This window comes from Zerene cesonia, chromosome 9 (assembly GCF_012273895.1).
Source record: "Zerene cesonia ecotype Mississippi chromosome 9, Zerene_cesonia_1.1, whole genome shotgun sequence".
In the NCBI taxonomy this organism is placed as follows: Eukaryota; Metazoa; Arthropoda; class Insecta; order Lepidoptera; family Pieridae; genus Zerene; species Zerene cesonia.
The window spans coordinates 1,033,054-1,055,432 of record NC_052110.1 but is presented as its reverse complement, the minus strand read 5'-3'; the positions used below and the strand labels follow the sequence as shown (position 1 = coordinate 1,055,432).

The window sequence follows — 22,379 nt, the reverse complement described above, 5'->3', positions numbered from 1 at the left end:
TATACAATCCCTTTTATATTAATGGCAATATAAATAACCATTTATAAGGTCAAAACTCCATTATAATTTTCTAGTATTTGATTTGTATAGTTCATTTAATCCAACGTTTGCTAGAGGACGTAAATAAATCCGGTAAATTCGACTTTAGGAGATAACTATGGAAACACTAAGAACGAAACTATTAATATAAAAATAAACTCTTATATGACATTTATAGATTATTTTCGGGAATCTCATAAAAATAATAACAACGAATTATTATAACGAATTATATTTGCCTTTGATCAACGGTTGAGAAATCTATCAAGCTTTCTCTCATTTATTGTGGGAAGACACCGAACAAAGCGTTTATTAAAAGCGTGCAAATTCACATTAACCATTACATAATATAGAAATTCTTTTTATTTGTAATTGCTATTATTTAAGAACATCTTTGTATAAAAGAAAACAACACGCATTTATCTATGAACATAAAGTTTATATGATAATTGTTGTTTGTTGCTGGTTCTGCAGCCATGTAGAATGTTCACAGATCATGTTATTATAGATTAACTGTCTAGATAAACTAAATTGTACGAAAATTATGAATAGCGATGACATTTAAAATTCTGGATTGTTTACTTTTATTTTTAATTCACGTAGTTGTTCATAAGTTCATTACCATGAGTGCAAAAGGTTCTTGAGTGGCATTGAAATAAAAAACTAATTATAATTAAATTAACGTAAAGAAACTTTACCTAAAAAACATTTCAGTCTGCCTACAGCTTCCGGCTTTCGCCTTACATACGACCACACCCCGAAACAGACTACGTCACTAATAACCAAGCTAATAAATGCGTAAGTGTAAAGTGTGAGTAAGTTAATAAGTGCATACATGCATTCAGATACTGCGTTCTGTATCAGAATAACTAGAATAAGATGACAAAACTTATTTAATTAATTTCAAATTGATATAGTGCTCGTTACTAGTTGGTTGTATGCTTATGCGAATGGTATGATTGTATTTATAAATACTTTACGGGTTAAGTCGTGTTTTCTTGATGGATGTAATGACGGGCGACGCTTTTCTGTAGAAACTGCCTTTCGAACCGGTGGTAAATGTTAAAATACGTAATGATAATTCAAAAGTGCTTCTATAAGAAGTCTTCAATTTAAATCTTATTGTATAAATATAGGTTTGAGTTTGAACCCAATATATTTGACATCTAGAACAAATTGACAGCCTTCTAACTGTATGGTATTCTAGTACAATGTCAATAGAGGTCATATACGAACCGGTCAGGGCACGTCCACCGTGAATGCAAGTACTCGGCTGTACTGCGAAAATTATTGGCCGTGAAAACACCAAAAAGGTCGCGTTTTCAAACGGCGTGTCGACCTGACCGAGTTATTCCATCTACTTTGTATCTAGAATCGATTTCTGAATTCCATGTTAAAGCATATAATATTATGACGGCACGCGATTTGCAGAAGGCTATGGGCTTTTACTTGTGGTCCGCCTTGAAAATTCTGTAAGGATAATTGCGAGAATGCGAGCATTTAAAAATCCGAAGCTCTGGCAAGAAATTGGCTTGTGGAATCTTGTTTTTACGTTATGTAATGTAAGTGTGTTTATAATTTATATTCAATTCATTTGAAATTATGTTTAGACAGATAATCATGTGAAATTCGTTTAATTGTGCACACACATGTGTATATCAAGAGTTGATACCGAAATTGTATACGTAATTAAACTTGTTATACCTAGATCGAAAAAGCAGTGGTGGCTCAGTGGTGAGAACCTCGGACTTCAAAATCGATAAGTCGAGGTTCGAAACCGGGGCGGAGCGTGCATGAAATAAATTGATTTTTCAATTTATCTGCACATGTGGATAACATCACCACTGCTTAAAACGGTGAAGGAAAACATCGTGAGGAAACCGACATGTCCAAGAATTCAAACTTCGACGACATGTGATATCTGCCAACCCGCACTTGGCCAGCGTGGTGGATTATGGCCTGAACCCTCATAGGAGGCCTGTGTCCCAGCAGTGGGAACAATATATGGCTGATGATGATGATACCTAGATCGCAAAATTATAATGATATATCAATAAAATTTGAATGATCCCTTGAATATAGAGTAATACTATTTTGCTACTAAGAAGTCTTTTTGAATATTATATGAACGAATTAAATATTGGCATGTGGTCAGAGCTTAGTATAAGCTCAAAACCAGATATAACCAGATTTTTTATCAAGTGCACATCAAAAGAGTATACTTATTACTCACCTATTGCATATTAGGTATTGATAAAAATACTACATTTAATTTTTAAATTAATTAATTTATGAGTTTAGTTTATTTCGACTGGAATGTTTCGGAGCGTTTACTGCCCGTGGAATTCCATATTTCCTGATATATTATACTATCGTCATATAATGAGAAAGTACTGATTGAAATTATACACCAATAGGCATAATATAAATACTGTTGTAAAAGTAGCTATATATCGAGTGTATATTATTATGGAATTATAGAAATGTTCTAGTACGATAATGCCTTATAAGGTTTTAATATTTCTTTATTCTTATATAGTTTAGGACGTGCATGCAGACATATCAGAAACTAGGAAAGTAAATAGGTGTTTATATAAAATTATCATATTTAATTCTTAAAGAAAAGGGACCTAATCTCTAACTAGGCTATCAATGAACAAATGATTCATTCAAAGACCTTACTTAAAACCTTTTTACGCATATAAAATTACCCGACTACGGCCTTGTAGTGACTTTGAGAGTGTACTCATATATTTTTTAAGTAGGCTCTATTTCAGTATGTATGATAACCTACTTACATCCACTTTTATAGACCAATGAAGGTGATGAGAATGGAATTAGGATTTATATCACGTCTATTAAATCCCCGTAATAAATACGAAAGCGACTGTACTGTTACGCTTTCATGGGTAACCAGTGAGCCAATTTTTATGAAATTTTGTACAGATTTAGGCTAGACATTTGGAGAGTACTAAAACAGAAATATAGAAATATTTACGTAATACACTATCACATAATTACTTGAAATGCAAGCGAGTGTAGGCACGGCAATCTATTTAGCTAGTATCTTTCGTAATTCAAACTTCTGGAATTAAGTCTTCTCATACTTGAATTCTGCTAAATAGGTTGTGGCAAAGAACAAAAGAGAATATTAATGCATTAATTGTTCTATATCTCATTTTCGACCCACTTAAAATAGAAGGAGGTAATCAATTTGACTTTATAGATCTAGTACATATCTACAAAAATTATTACCATGGGTATTATAATACAAAGTTACTTTTAATTAAAACCTTTTAAATCTGAATTTTACAATCATCCATCAGGCATTTATATATTACTTTTATATCAATATAAAAGATAATTATTATGCGTACTAATATTATAAATGCGAATGTTGCTCTGTCTGTCTGTCTGTCCGTCTGTCTGTTACGCTTTCACGCCTAGAGCACTGAACCGATTTCGATGAAATTTGATTACTTTTAATGCGATAAAAATACTCCTTACAATGTCGCGCGATATAACCGAATTCCACAGCCGCAGGCGGAAAGATAGTAAAAGTATAAAACTAAAAATTTTCTTCCGACGCACCTGAAGTCGCATACAACAGCTAGTAAATACAAGCTATAGAGTTGTCTATTATCTCAGTTTGCTAGGTGCAAATTACTTATAGGCACTGTCGTGTATTATTCAAATTAGATACTAAACACGATTGCGCAAACGAAAAGTGAAAACCGATGCTTTAAGGTTTATTTATTATCGTTTTACGCGTTTTAGATGAAAGTTATGAATATCGTTAGCAAGTTTTGATGATAATTTATTGCATATTTGGGTTGGAACTTGGAAAGTTTTTAGTTCTGAATTGAAGAATTGTTTTCTTGATTTATTAAGCCTTCAGTAAAATTATTAGTATTCATGGTTATATTTGTGACAATAAAATCAATATGTTGCGGAGTAGATATCACCTGGCTGGCAACACAGATTGCTGCATACTTGATATACCGTGTTTATGTGATATTTGGTACAAAGAAGTCTAGCACATAGGCTACTTTTACCCGGGTACCAATTATAATTATTTTAGGACTTATAATTCAACTATAGTTGAATTATAATATGATGGACTATATATGTAGGTATATAGTTGAATTATAATATGATGGATTAGGAGTAACCTGGGACGTCATTCGCGTGGTACCCGGGTAAAAGTAGCCTATCTGCTAGACTTCTTTGTACCAAATATCATATAGACACGGTAAGCTATTTTCGCGTGAGAGAGTAACAAACTTCCATACATCCATCCATACTAACAAACTTTCGCATTTATTATATGTATTAATAGAATATGATAAATAACAACAACAGTACACATGTATATATGTACTAATATGCTATATTTAAATTGTTCCTTATTTTCTTATATTTAGGTAGGTGTATAAACTATTCCCACCTAGATTTTGAACATGACCATGCTCGGTGTAAAGTACTAAAGATGTCGGGTTTAATAATAAAATAAAAATCGCTATTATGGATTTGCCTCGCAACTTGAAAGCTATCACAGGCTGAAGTTAGTAACTTACAGATCTTTACCAAGTTATTCATCCTACTAATATCCTACTATCCTATCCTACTATTATAAATGCGAAAGTTTGTAAGGATGTGTGTGTGTTTGTTGCTCTTTCACGCAAAAACTACTGGACCGATTGCAGTGAAATTTGGTACGTAAACAGCTGGACAACTGAAAAAACATATAGGGAACTTTTTATCCAATATTCCGACGGGATACGGACTTACGTGGGTCAAACCGCGGGGCGTAGCTGGTTTTCTATAAAGAATTTATCCGCTCCTAAAGAAACTACAACATTTTTAAAATTCCCAGAAAGCCAGTATCAACACAAACTACTCTCTATTTTGTGGTAGCACCTCGTATTCTTAGTCATTAAGCCATTAATTATCCTAAGCTATATCCGATGACGTTTTAAAGGTAACTCAACCGGAATCCATTCATTAGTCACCTCATAGGACAGCTTTCTACTCCGCGAAAGTATAATGTCCATATACGAAAACCAAATAATTTAAAAATGTTTAATTTATGAAATATGTCGTCTTTGGAAAGTCTATGATATGCTTTATGAGCTTATATAAGCATTTAATATGTAAATCTACAATAAATTAACATCCGGTTTTTGTATGTCTATTGACCGTACCTATGGAACGAATGTATTTTATATAAGTTTCATTGATTGACTTTTGTCCAAAAAGTAAAGATTATTTGTGCAGAAGAGAATAAGTTTGATAGATTACATTTTATTCTTTTCCCAAGGTTGGACAATGAATTTTAAACTTGACATAGATTGTTATTTGTGACAAAATTATTTTTCATAAGAAGAAAAACGCCTTACAATATTAGAACTAGACGAAATTTAAATAGGACTTCACCAAAGGCACTAACTAGCTTACAAATAAAAGAGAATCATGAAAAGTTCACCCAGTCTAAAGTTCTGAGGTAAAAAATACAATAAATACAGTCGAATTTCTATATAAATTACCTCCCCCTTTTTTGAAGTCAGTTGAAAAGTCAGAACTACGAAACAAATATTTAAGTATTCGCCTGTCAAGTTGGTGTTCTGTTTAATTCAATTAGAATAAAATTTTAAAACAGACAGAAGACAAACAGAGAACAATTATAAATACGTAAAATTGTTCTTTCGAGTTTTTTTTTTTTGTATTTTTTTGCAGTTGTTGTATTTTTTTGCTCTCAATTTAACATTTCGGTTAAAAATGATTGATATCAAATTGAAAAGAATTTAGCTAACACGTGGATATGAATCGCAAATATTATGATGAGATGACTTTGTATATGCTAAAATTATAATAATTCATATATATTTTTTAATAATTTCATGCAAGGTTTACTATTATTTATATTCATAGATTTACAGTGTGATAACCAACGTCCTTCTGTGTTGTAAACTAAAGAGATAGCAATTAAACGCATATACATATATGTTAAAATTATAATATATTTTTATTTAAATAAATCGTAAACAGTGAATACGGATATGCGCGACCTTACTCTCAAAACATAGTGATTACACTTGAATTCAATTAAATACGATAATGTATAGCTACCGAATTAACAAGGAAAACCTCTTTTGACAGAAAGCCAAAAAAAATTAAAGTTCAATTATCGATATGACGACATTTGATTAAAAGTTATTTTATATCAAGTTTATGTTTGTTACTTATATCAATAAAAATAATCCAAATAGTTATCTTAAAAGAACTGACCAATATTAGATGTATTTATTATTTTAACTTACCTATGATGGCAAACAGACAAATTATTGCCCCAATTAAGCACCGAGTGAGCTTCATTTTTAAAATCCAATTGCACATTCACTTATTAACACAACTATTTCATTACGATACTAGAAAGTATTTTGACTTTATCAAAAACGATAATTAGTCAACATTTTTTATCACACACAAAAATAATCACAAAAAAAAATTCAATAGAGAAAGACGGCCTGTCAAAAATCCCGCCGAAATGATAATAAGACGTACGCGCTAACTTTTTTTTTCATCAGCAGTTCCGTTCGAAAGTCAAACGTCAACTGCATGCCTGCTTTAGTGGGCAGCGCAACTCAGGTGCGCGTATCGTAAACGGACCTGTTACTCGACCGATTTAAAAGTAATCTAATTATAATGAAAAGCGAATAAATGAGTGAGCAATAGAATTGAACGGGTTAGTACAGACATTCACAATAATGTGCGTGATAAAATTTCGTTGGTGGTAAAATAGATTGGAAAACTGGCAATTACAAATTAACATTGAACTCTGACGTATATACGTGTGGTAATAATTATGTGTTCTATTTTATTAAACAATTTAAATGTTTTGATTTTTAATTTCATTATATATGAGTTTGAACTACAGGCATTATTTAATTAAAATAAATTATATGTGAAGTTACTTTGGCATAAAGACACCTATCTGAAAGATCTTAGATTGCACTTGACGGACATAAAATATTATCAACAAAACACATCAAAATTTTATTTAAAGTCGACATTCTCTTAGCAGAATGAAATAAGTCATTAAATTCGTGTAAGAAAGTAAACTTTCGCCTGAAATATAGCGATAGTATATTCCGTGTCAGTGATTGTGTTTTTAGATACTAAATATGTTCCAAATTTATTAAACATATGTTTTATATGACTGACCTGGTAGAAGCATATCCTCATAAAGCGATTAGCTATGGGACAACAGTTGCGCACTATGTACTGGCTTATAAATAAAAAATCCCGAGTTCCACTTCAGAATGAACTACTGCTTCTTAAATCTATAATAAAACCCATAGGGACATATGGTCTACAACACTGGGGAACAGCAGCAAAGTCAATTATTGAAATAATACAGAGATTCCAGTCAAAAATTCGTAGAATAATAACAATCGCACCTTGGTATGTTACTTACGTAAGACTCCATCACGATCTCGTCGTCAAAGGTGTCTCGTAAGAAATCTCGGAAACAATAAAAGTGTACAAGAAGCGAATCACTATCCATCCCAATATACTTGCAGTCAATCTAATGAACACTCAAAAAGCTGTTCCAAGGCTAAAAAGAAAGATTCGTCAAGACCTTCTCTGAGAGATCCAAGAATAAACGGGACAATCACTGGGCGGCTTCCGTACGAAATACTCCACATATTGCTGAATATCTCTCTAGTTGATAGATTGCAATATATACAATTAAAAAACAGAAAAATAACAAAACATGTACTGTATATGGCTTAGTTAACAGCTTATACAGCATTGGCTTAGTTCGCCGTTTAATTAACTGCCTGAAATATAAATGGAGCTCTACCATTTACAACACTAGAAATAGATTTTCGTTAATTCTAACAATTTTTCGAAAGAAATTTTAGCAAAATTAAAATTCTTGGATTTTAGGTCCTGGGCCATCAGTGAAACCACTGATTTAACTATTTGGCTACGACATAGTAATGTACTACAAGAATAGATACTATTAATTAATATTGGTATATTAGATATACCTTGTTTTTTTTTAGTGGGGAAATCTTGCATAGAATCTCACAACCCTCGGGGAAGAGGCCGCGGGTTATGTCGGATTCCTACCGACTAAAACCCACTGTGTTCCGTCAAGTCGTATTGATGAGGGGTCATGGGTACTTGTTGTATTCGTCCGCGACCCCCTCGGCGGTAGCTCTGCATTATTAAATATACCTAAAGAATTACTAGATTTCAAGAGTTTGTGACTTTGTTAGAAGTTATCTATAGAACTCCTGGATTTATTTGAAAAGTATTTTACCGGAAGTAAGCTACAAGCTTTCTGAGAGACATATAATTTTTATCCCACTGACCGAAGAGGATAAATATTTTTTCAAGTGTATATTATTTATGTGTCCATTTATTTGGCCCGTTGTACTGCCCAAATACGCTGGATGGATTTAGACTTAACATAAGGTGTCGTTGTATGATGATGATGATGATGAATATGGGTATCAAATGAAAGATTATAAAAAAAACTTACAAGCATTTAAATGTTAGTAGTCGGGTTTATGTTTTGTTTTTGTTATCATTGTAATGATAATAACATATAGATGCTTCTGGCTTTTGGAGAAAACAAATTAATGAAGAAAAATTAATATACTGATTGCACTGAAATCAAAGTATCTTTGGTTGAGTTTCCAGTCCTGCAAATGGAAAAAGTGAAGTCCCGTGTCCCGTAGTGGGGTATGGTGCAGATGATTTACTCGGTCATCTGTTTTACTGATCGGTTTACTTAATGGATAAGTAGGTGATCAGCCATTTGTGTCCAGCCAGACTGAGACAGTTTTTTTTCCCCACCGGAAATCGGACCCAGGACCCGATCCCTCGGTTTTACGCTCACGCCTTAACCACTGTACCAAGGAGGCAGTATAGTGCAGCAGGTATTGAACTGCAGTAATTAAAATATAACAGTTCAAAAACAGAATATCCTACAAACTAGCATCGACAATCGACAATTTCCTCCTAATAATCGATATCTGGAATTACAATTATAATAATAACACAGAGAAATTTATGTTTGTCTGTATTGTTTCACAATTGTATGTTTGTGAGTATATATCATTAAAAATATGTGTAGTAAAAAATAGTAGTATTAATTGGTATAGTATTAGTATTATGTTATCTGTGTTAGTAGTAAACAAAAGTTTTTTTAAAAGTTAAGTTTTATAAAAAAAAGTTTTTTTTTCGTTAGTCGCTAAAACTGGCTGGATTGATTTTGATAATATTAATTTTAATGCATTCGTAATACTTCACGGAGGGGTTAAAATAAGAAAAAGAAGTCGATTAATAACAAACGTGGTAAAATTTCGCCGGGTCGAATCGGTATTCTTCTCAAATAAACCTATTAAATAATGTGAATAGAAGTGTCGGCAATGAATTAAGCGCCATCTTCTGATTTTCTTCTTGGAACTACAAAATGTTGAAGCTTAATGTTAGTAAAAATAGATAGCGCTAAATTGAATACTTTAGTTTAGTTATTATAAAAATAGATGTCTCTGACAGGTAATAGATAGTAGGAATATTTTTTATATTATTAAGGGTCATTTACAATTACTATTATTCTAACTCATTATGAGCCACAATTTTATTTATTACAGCTTCTCAACGGAATTGTAGAATTAAAAAATAAACAGGTAAATAACTTACATGTGACATTGACTTATATATGCTGTCATCGTTGTCATTTTTTATTAAAACTAACTATTTTATGCTCTCTTTTTTAATACATGCATCATTCCTTACATTTTCGATTCCTAGTAATCGATCAAAATCATAATTATAATACTTAATACAACCAAAAAGACTGTACATAAATATGACCGTTGACCGGAGATGATAAAAGTTTTTATTGACGCCATTTTCTATTTAATGACATTTGTTTGCCACTCGCCGTGCAAACGTCGTTGGCAGTGAACGGAACGAAGCGCTGTAGTATAGATCGCTAGCTGGCCGTCTGGCTGAAAATAGTGAACGAAGTATGAGTTTTCGAAATATGTTCGAATAAAAAAGTGAACAGTGAGTGACTGTCATCGAGCAAGATGGTTGATGACGTGAAAGATATTACGGAAAAAGCTGAAAGTAAAGGTATTGTGTGATTTTAAAATCGATATGTGCCGTTTTAGTGTGAAATGTGATCAAAACCGTCTAACCCCAAACCGCGTCGTGGCCCCACGTAGTGAATTCGTGCACAGCTTTCGAGAACGTCCGCAGTGGGTTGTGGCCGACGCAAGCCGATGTTTTGTTTTTCATCTGCATTTGGACGTCTTTTGACGTCGTGGTATGTTCTATAATTAGCGAAACGGCCACCAGACGACGAGAAGTGCGCAGGAATGCGCCGTGAACGTAGGGGGTACCGGACCTCCAAATATTTGGTTACCGATAGTGCAATTTTACCGGATTCCTAGCATAGTTACCGTTTTATTCAGTTTGTATGTCGTTTTCATGTAGATATTTCCTTTACAAGCCATTACAATGTAAATTTTCCTGTCGAATGATGTGTCTTGAGTCATAAGTTTCATTATCAAACGATAGTCTGACGTAATTGAATATTCGTGTGCTGTATTTTCGCGAAGGTACATAAATTTATTTGCTTTCTAGATTATCTTATCAAGTTTTTTATCAACTATGTATATGTACATGCAAGTGCATGCATGTATACAGGTGAAGATAGATATTAAATTTATGCAAATTGAAAATCCGCCAATATTTATCATTATCTTACTGTAGGTATGTATTTTTCATTATCTAGATACATCTATACCTAAAATGAGTGGTTTTTCTAATTGATTTATTTAAGTAAGTAGTGAAAGTAATATTTAGGCACAAAAAAAGTAATCCTCAAACATTTGTTGAGATGAAATTTTGCACCGATTTATAAATTATTCTGCTTCTAAACATTCAATGATAAGTATTAATTATGAAGACCATAAACTTTTATCTATATTGTGGGCTAAGCAAAGAAACCAGATAACGAATGAAGGACATGCAATTTGGTGCAACTGATAATTTGCAAGATTTATTTCAGCACACAATACTCTTTATATTAAGCTAAACAAAATAATCTTACTATTGACTGAAGTCGCAAAATTCAATATCTTAATCTCATATCATATATTAATATTCACAACTAAATACCTAAAAGTATGACATCACTCGACCCTGTCTTATAAATAACAGAATATTTACCAATTGAATAGAGCAATTTAAGTTGTTAATAATGAATTAACATATTGCTCATAGATTCATATGAATAAATAGATAAACACACTGATCTTAAAGTCTAAAGTCAGAATTTCATACAACATAATATAGCATATAGCAACAGTTTTTGAACTGATTATATGATTATATGATAGTTTTTGATAGCAACTTGTTCACTGTAAAAGTTAATAAGTGCCACAAACATAGGCTATGTAAACGCTGCAAGCTGTTTGCTTGCCAAAACTTGAAATTCTTAGCTACTGTTGTGTTGTGAAATTCTGGCATGTATTTCAATAACTACTAAATAAGTTTGTGGTGATTGTTTCTAGTTTAAACTTACACATAATTTTTATATCTTGATATAAGATTAATGCATTCATTCAGTATATTTGCTGAGAAAGTAATGCATTAATTTGATTTGATTTGACCTTGATTGATAACCCAGTCTTAATAGGTTCGCTCCATTGATATAATCAATAACTTGATAGTCAAATTTTTATTTGCTTTCTAGTTGGTCTCAAGTGTTACTATGAAATATTTTCATTGTAGTAATTGACATTCATGTTTTACATAAAATTTGTCTAGTCGGCCTATATTGGTGTAAAATAAAAACAAAACACATGGCTATTTGATAAAGTTTATTACATTCTACACATAATTAACATTTATACAGATACAAATAGATTTGTTGGTACTATTGAGATTAATAATTTTTACATTAGTTAATAGTGAATTAAGTATTCATTTATACCCTAATTTCATGTCATGTTTATTATGTTATTAGTATTTTCACATAATTTCAGATAGAGTATATTTATAAATACTGATATTAATCATTAAATTATCTATTTAGAGATGAATTTATGACCATTTAGGAATAGTTTATACTATTTATTTAAGAAAACTGCATATGAATAGGTGTCATTTCTTTGAAATAATTGTTATAGAACCATAAGACTTTTCTGGAAATGTCTGACGATTATATTAGACAAGGCAAGCCACATTCAATAATATTGAATTATATTTAAAATTAAAATAATTTATTATATTTAAATACATGTTTGAAGGTTTGTCACACCCGTGCACAAATACCTTATTAGAGCTATGAGTCAATGTGTGGGCTGTACAAATTAATTTAGCCAAAGAAGCTCTCTAATTTATGGTAATTTTATGTAAAATCATAATATCTGACAAAAAGGTGGCATAATGTTGGATTTTAAATACTTGATTCTAATTTCAAAATTTTTGTTCTCAGGAATTGACAAATTTTTCATTCATGCTTACTTATGAATTCCAAATGTACAATACATGTTATGTTATGCATGTATGTATTATATTTTAAATTGACCAACTATGCTGCTGGTAGCTTAAACATTTAAATGTTGATGCTACTCAGGCCAGAACACTTCAACATGCACTATCAACTCGGCAACACTGTTACCAGCAACATGTTGTTAGTGTGCAACATATAAAAACAACATGTTGATTTAAATTTGTTTGTTAACAAATGTTAACAATTAATACTGCTATTTTCAGTCTTACTTACTTCATAATAACATAATATAAATTTTCAGTTGCCTATAAGTAAATCCATGTTTTATTGAATTAACCTTACCAGTAACATGAGAGACATAACAAGTAATGAGAATCCTTTATGAAACTAAAATACTTAATCAGTTTCAATATACTTATTAAATAGTTCAAGTAGTCTTTATGGTAAATAACCTTTCTATACTTACATATTCGTTATTATCTTTGCTATAGTAGTCAATAGTGACTGCCACTTGGAGAATGTTAGTGTAATTATAGTGTACATGTCATACTGTGCAAATGCTTTATTAGTCATTTGTACTGCATATTTGGTTTATGTGTACATGTAATGATTAATTTAATTGATGTGCTGTTAATCGCTAATTATTTTAGGTCGCTAAACTGTAATGTGGCAATCAAAAATGTTATGTTAATAGTGAGCAATTGGTTAGCACTAATAGTGAATAATAAGTAAAACTAATTAATTATTGTATAAATATAATACAATTCAGATCTATAAATAAAAATTGTATTTGTAACGAAACTCCTCTGAAACTTTAATATAATTTTAATAATTTTTGTTGTTTATTTGATAGGTAAAGGAATAAGTTTTAAACTATTTTTATAAGTGATTGTGTCCTGGTACAACAGTGTAGTAGTAGTAAGTTATGGTCCAATTTACTGGTTTTTATTCTGTCAAGCATGTGCTTAAATCTGGGTCTTATACTAAATATTTTTTGAAATTGATCCATGTGGTCCAGGGGGTTGGTAGTTCGTGAGATTAAAATAAGCAAACAAACAAACAAACAATTTATTCTATTAATATAATATAGCTTTATTTTATTAATACAGTAGTATGGATTATGTTTGAATACAGTTAATTTACGATAGTAATTCTATTCGTTATTCAATTTTTATTTCTAAAAATCTTAATAAATCGAGTCAAAGCTACCGCCGCGTTGATATCACCGCATTATTTTCATTCAGAGCGCCCGCAAAAAATGTCACAGTCTCAAACAACCATTTCTCAATAGAGTAGAAATCTTAACTAAACACTGCACAATTTCTTACTTTCCAAGTCGTATTGACACTGTATGCATAATTTATAACTGTGACTAAACATATTTATTTAGTGGCGATTCGAAATTAAACTCGTGAATTCAATTTCTTTGAAGCAATTTATAATTTTGGTACAGAAAAAAGTGTTGTTATCACCACCATCGATGTTTTATTGTGTGACATTTCCTTGAAGGGATGTTAATGAAAATTTTGTAATTGAAAATTTTCATTCAGATAGATTTTATTCTGTCTAAGCACACTACACTTTTCGAATTCCAAATATGATGCGAGTAAAGCCGCGGCCTAATGTTATCCTGCTAATATTATAAATGCGAAAATTTGTACATAAAATTGTTATATAAGATGGGCTCTTTCACGCGAAAATCTTTACCGTGTCTGTATGAAATTTCTCGCAGATATAGATTGTAAACTGATATACCTAGATAGATTAGCACAAAGGCTACTTTGTGTCCGGGTACCACGCGAGCGAAGCCGCCGGCTACAGCTAGTACAAAATCAAAGACAAGGGCATGCATTGGGAATAGAGTCATTATTTATCTTTGCATCGTAGATGAAGCCTACGTACTTGAGATTTCTTGGCTGGTCCTTATATAGCGGCGCGTTGACCTTTGTGTACTGCTGACTGCATCGATTGATGTTGAATATATTGTTACGTGCGTGTTACCGACGTTCTGAAATCACGCGTAAAATATTTGAAATTGGGTGATTTTTTTATAGAAACGGGGCTTCTATTCTTTCTCCTTTTTTTTTTTGAATAAAGTCGGGTAACATCTCGCTGTGGATATTAGTGGTTATGTTAAAGTTACTTAACTATTGTGAGACACACGTCAAACACGTCATACAGATCTTCAGCACATTTGTATTAATCATAATGACAGTCATGATACTCAACAAATAATCGATTGAATAATTTGTGTAAACCGTAAAAGCGTACATAAACTTTCGTGATATAAAATTTATCCCGTAAATGCATAAGCCTGATAAAGACTAGAAAAAGCCTCAGCTTGGCCTTTTGTACGTATTCTATTTCCATCTTAAGATGTGACCTTGAACCGTTATCAAGAGCGATATTATATATTCACTTTCGAGCTCCGAGTTAGCATTCCTTTGATATAGTAATTTGGAATTTATAGTGTTATTGCTATTGTATGGATTTGTTTATATATCAGATTATACTTTATGTACATTGGTTTTATTTCGTTTTCTGAAATGAAATGAACAGTTAAATTAGCTCGGAACAGGAGGGACTTGAATGGTATTCGTCTGGGATTAAATTTGTGTTTAAAAATGTGCAAAATGAGTTTTATTTTATATTTTTGTGATAGCTATATAGTGTCTGGACAATGCAAATCTCGTTTTTAGTACGATGACCAATAATAAAGCATTAACTTTATGAAAATGACAATTTCTTGTGAGGTAATGTGACCTTGCCGTGGGTTCAATCAACTGGGCGTGCGATTTGCTAAAGCAAGCTCTATCGCAGGTGTTCAGAGTCGGAATTTAATTAGCATGTCTGTTAGTTTTTGTATAATTTGATCCTTATTACGTTGAGATAGAGGTGACGGTTTGTGTAGGTGTCAATTAGGTGTCTCGGAAACTTGGTCGGATGGGGAAACGCTAGGCTCTGCATATTGATGTGTACCCACGGATTATCTTATATTAAATTGCGTCAGACTCTAAAATAAATAACTTGAATCGACGACCGGCTTGCCTTGAAATGTTTACAGTTATCTTCGACTCTTTTAAGAAGTTAATATTGTTTGTAGGGCAGCCTGATTGTCCTTATTGTGATGAAAAGAAATTGACATTTTTCTCCCAACTCAATCAGCAACAACTGAACCGCTAACTTGGAAAATAATTGGCAATAATTCGTATCGTAGGGTTTAATTGCGGTAAATACAATCCATATCTATGTTTGTTCATTTTTATTTCCAGGTTATGCAAGTGGGTGCGCATAAATCTAATTATTATTTATTTTTAACTGTAATCATTGTATACTTAAAGCTTAACAAAAACGTATGTTTTGAATGTAATAACAATTTGTATAAAGAAAAACAAAAATGCCTACATAGAATTGAGTTTTTTATCACTGTTTGTGTAAATATGTATGTTTTAAGTATATTATGTCATATTCGAAACATCGAAAGTTATTATATAATATATAAGGAATGAGGCGCGTGTATAGTCTGTTAAAAATTTGTCTGTTAAAAATCTATACTAATTTGCCCTCGAAAAGTTTTACTTTCGACTACAATATTCTCCGATTTTAATTTATTCAACAAGTAGACTTTTAGTAGCTCTATGGATGCACTACATAAGTATTATCTTCTTGTCCTCAATAATTCTTAGGCATCGGTCGGTACTTGGGTCAGTTTTAACTAGATTCAATCAAATATTCGATACGGCTAGCATTACCAAACATAGAGTAATACGATGATATTTATTTAATACTAGACTAGCTGTTGTCCGTAGCCCACGCGGTCCTTATAAATTTTCATGGTAAAAACTTTTATGCCCCATTATATCCCCATGGGGATAGAATTTATCAAAATTCTTTCTTAGCGGATGTCTACGTCATTAAATCTATCTACATGTCAAATTTCATCCCGATCCTTCCAGGATTTTGGGCTGTGCGTTGATAGATCATATGTCAGTCAGTCAGTTACCTTTGAGTTTTATATATGCAGATTTTGCGACTTCCATCTTGTAGGTTATAAAGTTTCGTACTTCGTGGATATTCGAAGAGACATGTATGATGAATAAAATGTTACTGTAAGTTATACCATATATTAATCTATCAATTAAAATTTTATCAAAATCTGCCCAGTGGTTTTACATAATTGAGGCACATACAAACAGACCAACCAATTAAAAATTTCTAACCATTATTTTGGTGCGTAACATCTATAGACCACTGCAAATTATACTTTAAAAAAATAATTTACAGAAATGGTTACTGTTTTTTATGCAAAAACTATAAATAATTAAAAAAAAAAACGTTGTAATTCCGATAGTAAACTCTTCATCCGAACAACCTTTCACGGCCATATGGTGGACCAGTTGCGATTATATTTAATACTGGATTCAATTTACGCTCAGACTAATGAATAAAGTATTTTTTTTTATACAAACATCAATTATTTCAAGCGAAAACAATTAAAGGGCACAAGTTACCTTTCAAAATCCTGTATATTATGTTATAGCTTTACGTTGTATGCAATTCCATCAGTCATTCAAATATGTGCTATTGATGATAGGAATAAATGAGTTTATCGTTCATATGGCCTTTAAATTAATATATCTGTGAAAGCAGATCGCTTGTTATTGGTATATCTATGGACTTGGATGCATGTTATCTGTATATTCTGCGTCTTATTCGGATAGCGATAAAATTATATACGTTGATATTGTTTTTCAAAACAACCGTCCGTGCTTAGGATGGATGGAGTAGATTTTTATACTTTTATTCTTCCTTTTATACTCCGTGTCTTGGACCTCCAGATTATTATTTTTTTATCTTACTTACTATAATATTAAGATATCTGAAATGTAAGTGCGTATCCGTTGAAACTCTGATATTATCATAACTATAACTCGCTTAGGATAAAAACGTGAGGCGTGAAGCTGTAATAGAAAGTAATGCGATGTTCACCACCGTTAAACTAAAAACGCGCAAACCAAATTACAAAGCACCTACGAGCCGTAGCCTATACGCTTATCTAAACTATCAACGTATCAAATTTCATAAAGATTCCATCAGCTGTTTTGCGTGTTAGTGAACAAACATTTATCCTGGATACATTCTTACAAACTTTTTAGTGTATAATATTATAAGTGTGAAGTATCTCAGACGACGCGATGTCTAGCCATTTCGACCAGGTGCACTTTTTGTCCAGTTCAACGACAGATCGCAGCGGCCCGCAAGATCGCCAATCATCCAGTTTGTGATGGCCGATAAGCCGTGCCTTGTGGTGGGAAACGATTTTGAAATAACTTTTAAAACTTTCCCTGTGCATTTTACGATCAGAATTTTTTTGCTTAAACGATTCAGTAGCGATGTAAAGTTTCGGCTTGTGAAATACCATTTATAAGCCCTGATTTTATGTATCGGCTAACTTCAGATACATTGTACTGTGGAGTAGGTACTTATGCGTATCTATTACGTTCCAACCATCTATCAATAAATTGCTTTAAATTTTAAACAAAGTAAGCAAGCACGCGTGTCAGCTGATGTCAATATCAGATCTCTTAGAGTCTCGATCCTGAGGCGCTTACACGCTTGCTTGCTTTGACCTGAATTCCAGCGGCGTTTCAATAAATGTGTGATGAGACCTCAGCCTGGATCTTAAGTGTGCGAAATATACACTAGTACTAGGTATCCACCTGCGTATTTGGCTTCGTTGGTTGTGGGTAATTAAACTTTCGTGATGCTATCTACCCTAGTTTTTCGTAGAGAAAGGCAATTAACGTTAAATGCTGTTTAATTTATACTGACAATGCATTTGAACGATATAACATGGGAGAACAATAAAATCGTTCTTACTATAGTGAATAACTATTAAGTAAATAACTAAAAAACTATAAATATTTTTTGTTTCACTTTTCACTGAATTATAAAAATGCAACATAATCTTACATACTTAATGCAATGATACTTACTAGATGAAATGTTTTATAAGACGCAAGACGAGACTGTAAGATCAATAGGCTCAGAAATACCACTTTTGTGAGCCATCGTTTGTTTACCTTGTAGTCAATAGATGTATAATTTATACGTTTAATGAATGGCGACACATTCCTTCACTCATTGTATTGGTTTGTAAGATTCTAAAATGACTGTTTAGAGTTTTTAAACAATTTGCTAACGCATCTGGAATAAGTCGAGAAACTTCTAGCATAAGACGGATACGCATATCAAAATGTTAGGTACTATTTAGTGCCTTTTTCGTTCATTTGTGATTAGTAAGCATAATGACCGGTTTTAGTGATAATCAATTACCAACATAAAAAGTCTTCGAAACTTAATGGTCAAAACTACTGTTTTTAAATATAGAAACATTTTTCATTCTTATATACAACGCTAGACGTTTCTATATGTTCGAAATCCGCCAATAAGTGATAGCTTCCGTTCCCTATAAACGATACAAAAAATTGCCAATATATCAAGCGTACAAGGCAATCCAAGCACATAGTATAGTAGCACTCGAAAATATTCCAACGTTACTCTGGCATGTCAATACGACCTCTACATTTCTCATTCCCCCGCGTGCGTAGGTGATCAATACACGTTAACATTAATCATACCGCCTTTGCTTATAAACACGGAAATACTTGGAAGAAAATGTTTAAAACATTGCAAGCGTGGAGTCAATAAATTGACTTTTGATTCCAGGCTATTTTAGTGTTAGTGGAGTATGAAATTATCTATTAAAATAAATTGATAGATTAAAATAGGTCAGTTATAATAAACATTTAGATATATCGAAATGACTTTCCCGTTATTACGAGTTTTCTTACAACTGATACGGATATTTGTGATTTTGTAACCTAAGATGGAATTTCTGCCTTAGCGTTTGACATACCTACATATGCCGTAATATATTGGGTTTACCTATACTGGGATATACATTATGGCACGTTATATAGTGGCCCGTTATTACGTGCCATAATATGATAGGTTTTCTCTTTAAGAGTATATCCGATAGATATTTTTCGGATGTAAACTACGTACATTCCAAACATATTACCTGAATATATATTAAGACTATCCAACGTACATGTGGTTTACGTTATGATTTATTAATGTCCCCAGCGTGGTATAAGCACCACTTTTAAATCGCTGGCAATAGGGAATAAGTTTTCCATTCATTGCTACTGAGCGATCACCTTAAACGCGCACTAGGTCATAGTCGTTAAGGGCCAAATTACTATGATGGGTCGGGCTAGACATCTCAGATAGTTTAATTGAATGCGTCTTAAACACGCGACAGTATATTTTGTATTGGAAAGTTGAATTCATGAGTAGATAAATATGGAGATGTATGTTTTTATATACATTGGATAGTGTGGATGAAATCAATAATGACTGAATATAAAAATAAATAGAATAACTTGTAAAGTAAGTGGTTTATGATAAAAGTAAGATCCGAGTTAAGTTTGTTTAAAAACTATTTATTTATATGTGATTTTCCCCTCGTTGACTATATTATGTTCATGTCAATACGAAGCGTCTAGAATCTTGAAGGATGTTATTGTGAATTCTCTCAGAATTAGCTTTAATCGTTTCAATGAGGGCAAGAGCTCCTGTCTAGGTCTGCATTGGATTCAATTCAATTCATATATTAGAAAATGTGGGTAATGTAGGTAGGGAAATGTTTACAATTGTACATATATTATCTATATTATATTGCATTTATTCATTTCAATTATAAAATAGTTGCCATTCTTGAAGTCTGATAAGTCATTTACATAAAATAATTAATGAAAATCGATAATAATCTCGATTTAACAAGTTTGTTTTTCTTACATACATTTCAAACTTAATTTCATGCCGTTTTGTGCCTTATTTATCGTCAATAAACGAAACGGTAAAAAATACCTACCGCCTTAAAATACCTGTTACCTAACGAGCAAAGATAATTTCGAAAAGTAACAATTTGTATACCATTCGCATTTCGTATCATTGAATAAAAATTCAATTTATAATTCGAGTTTATTACCACTTTCACTCGTGCGCCGAATGCAGTTCGATTCGTAACGAGTAATAAAAATTATTTACAAAATTATCCGTTACAACGTTAGAGCGGAGGAAAGTAAAATGGTCCGATTTGGGTAGCTATTAATTACTGTTGTATATGACTTGTATAGTTTATTTTTATGCGTATAATTTTTTTGTTGTCGACTTCGTGTAACGTAAATTTCGGCTCCCTAATGCAATTTTGCTATGTGTTGGCTGAACGCGATTCGAGCGAACGGTTTATTGCTTGGTTCTATTGAATCACTGATCAAATATTAAAATATTGTATTGCTTTTTTTCTATTAAAAATTTGTCGGCTTAAAACATATTATACGAATATTAAAAAGAGAAAACATTTGTTTTTGTAATGATTTCAAAAAATGTGTCACCATTATCACCATGTGCAGCAGACTCTTCAAATCAGTGAAGTCTTTAAGCTGCATCTGTTCTCCGACTGACACTATTTCAAATACGTATGCTATAAACATAGTAAGTACTAGCTGCGCCCCGCGGTTTCACCCGCGTAAGTCCGTATCCCAAATTTCATTGCAATTGGTTCAGCAGTTTTTGCGTCAAATAACACACACACACATCATTACAAACTTTCGCATTTATAATATTATATAGTAGGATATTCTAGTAGGATTTATAATATTAGTAGAAAGTAGGATAGGATGAATTAGACATTTGAATACCAACCGGTAAACACGCAGTCCAGCACGACATGTGTAACGCAAAGTGCAGTCTAAAATGATCGATCGACAATCTAAACGCACCTGTATCCGAACCATTGGCATTTCTTTCCATTTGCATGGAGTACTTTTGTGGTTTCCAACGTTTTGTACCACCCTCGAGACGTTGCATTCGTAATGCATATATATCAGTCCTTATGTAACAACGCCTTGTATGATTTCTTATAACTCATGTTCGACTCGCATTCTTACTTCTTTTCAATGATTGTTTCTAGTGTTTGTCAATAGACGAGGAACGTGGAGTGGTTGTTGTAACTTCAGTTATAAAATAAAAGGGGTAGAGTAGAATTTGTTTATTGCAGAATTTGTTGATTTTAGAGGTGACCTATGATGACCGGTTATCATCAAATGAAACATGTTCGCATGAATAGGTATATTACTTTGTTAATTATTTTGATAAAAAGTAATATGTACCTCAATTTGAATATTATCTAATTGGTTTAATATTCATGAGGAAATTAAAGAGCACGGTGACAATTGTATATGCTTAAATTGCTACATCAGCTTAACACTTACACATAAAATTATTGTAATTTGTAACTTATGACTCATCGTGTTTAGCATTTGTTTCTGGTTCTTGGTCCATCAAGCACTTGCACATCAAGCACGTTTCTGGTTCTTGGTCTTCCTCAGTCGATTTTCATTAAGTATGTTATATTTTACCAAATTCGATTTTCTTCTTCGACTTCATTCCAGACAAATACATGATTTAATTTATTTTGTAGACTGCAAGAATAAAGTAAAATTAACAAAAGACATTTCCAAAATCAACTCATGGATTTTTTAAACTGGTCCTTCGGTACTTAGCTGAGTGTACAATGGAAATGGAAAGCAATAATGAGTTTATTAGAACTTTATGTGTATCGTACCATAAAATACATAAATAATAGCAAATTAAATACTTAGTCTGGCCATAAATACTGTTACACTTAATTATAAAAAAATATTACATTTGAATTTCGAATCTG

At 32.1% G+C, this 22,379-nt stretch overlaps 2 protein-coding genes across 11 annotated transcripts in view; one reads left to right on the top strand and one right to left on the bottom strand.

Moving 5' to 3' along the window:
* LOC119828911 overlaps nucleotides 1-6,691 on the bottom strand; it is a 43,021-nt gene extending 36,330 nt beyond the window's left edge. Inside the window, exon 1 of one of the 2 annotated variants that reach the window (XM_038351224.1) lies at nucleotides 6,360-6,691. In XM_038351224.1, coding sequence (XP_038207152.1) covers nucleotides 6,360-6,435 — 76 coding nt within the window. In that variant the 5' untranslated portion in view covers nucleotides 6,436-6,691. The remainder of the gene's footprint in view (nucleotides 1-6,359) is intronic. The other variant, XM_038351225.1, reaches the window with a different exon arrangement.
* Nucleotides 6,692-9,987: 3,296 nt separating this feature from the next.
* LOC119829203 (uncharacterized abhydrolase domain-containing protein DDB_G0269086-like) overlaps nucleotides 9,988-22,379 on the top strand; it is a 42,657-nt gene continuing 30,265 nt past the window's right edge. For all 9 annotated transcript variants that reach the window (XM_038351610.1, XM_038351611.1, XM_038351609.1 and 6 more), the window contains exon 1: nucleotides 9,988-10,197. In XM_038351610.1, coding sequence (XP_038207538.1) covers nucleotides 10,152-10,197 — 46 coding nt within the window. In that variant the 5' untranslated portion in view covers nucleotides 9,988-10,151. The remainder of the gene's footprint in view (nucleotides 10,198-22,379) is intronic.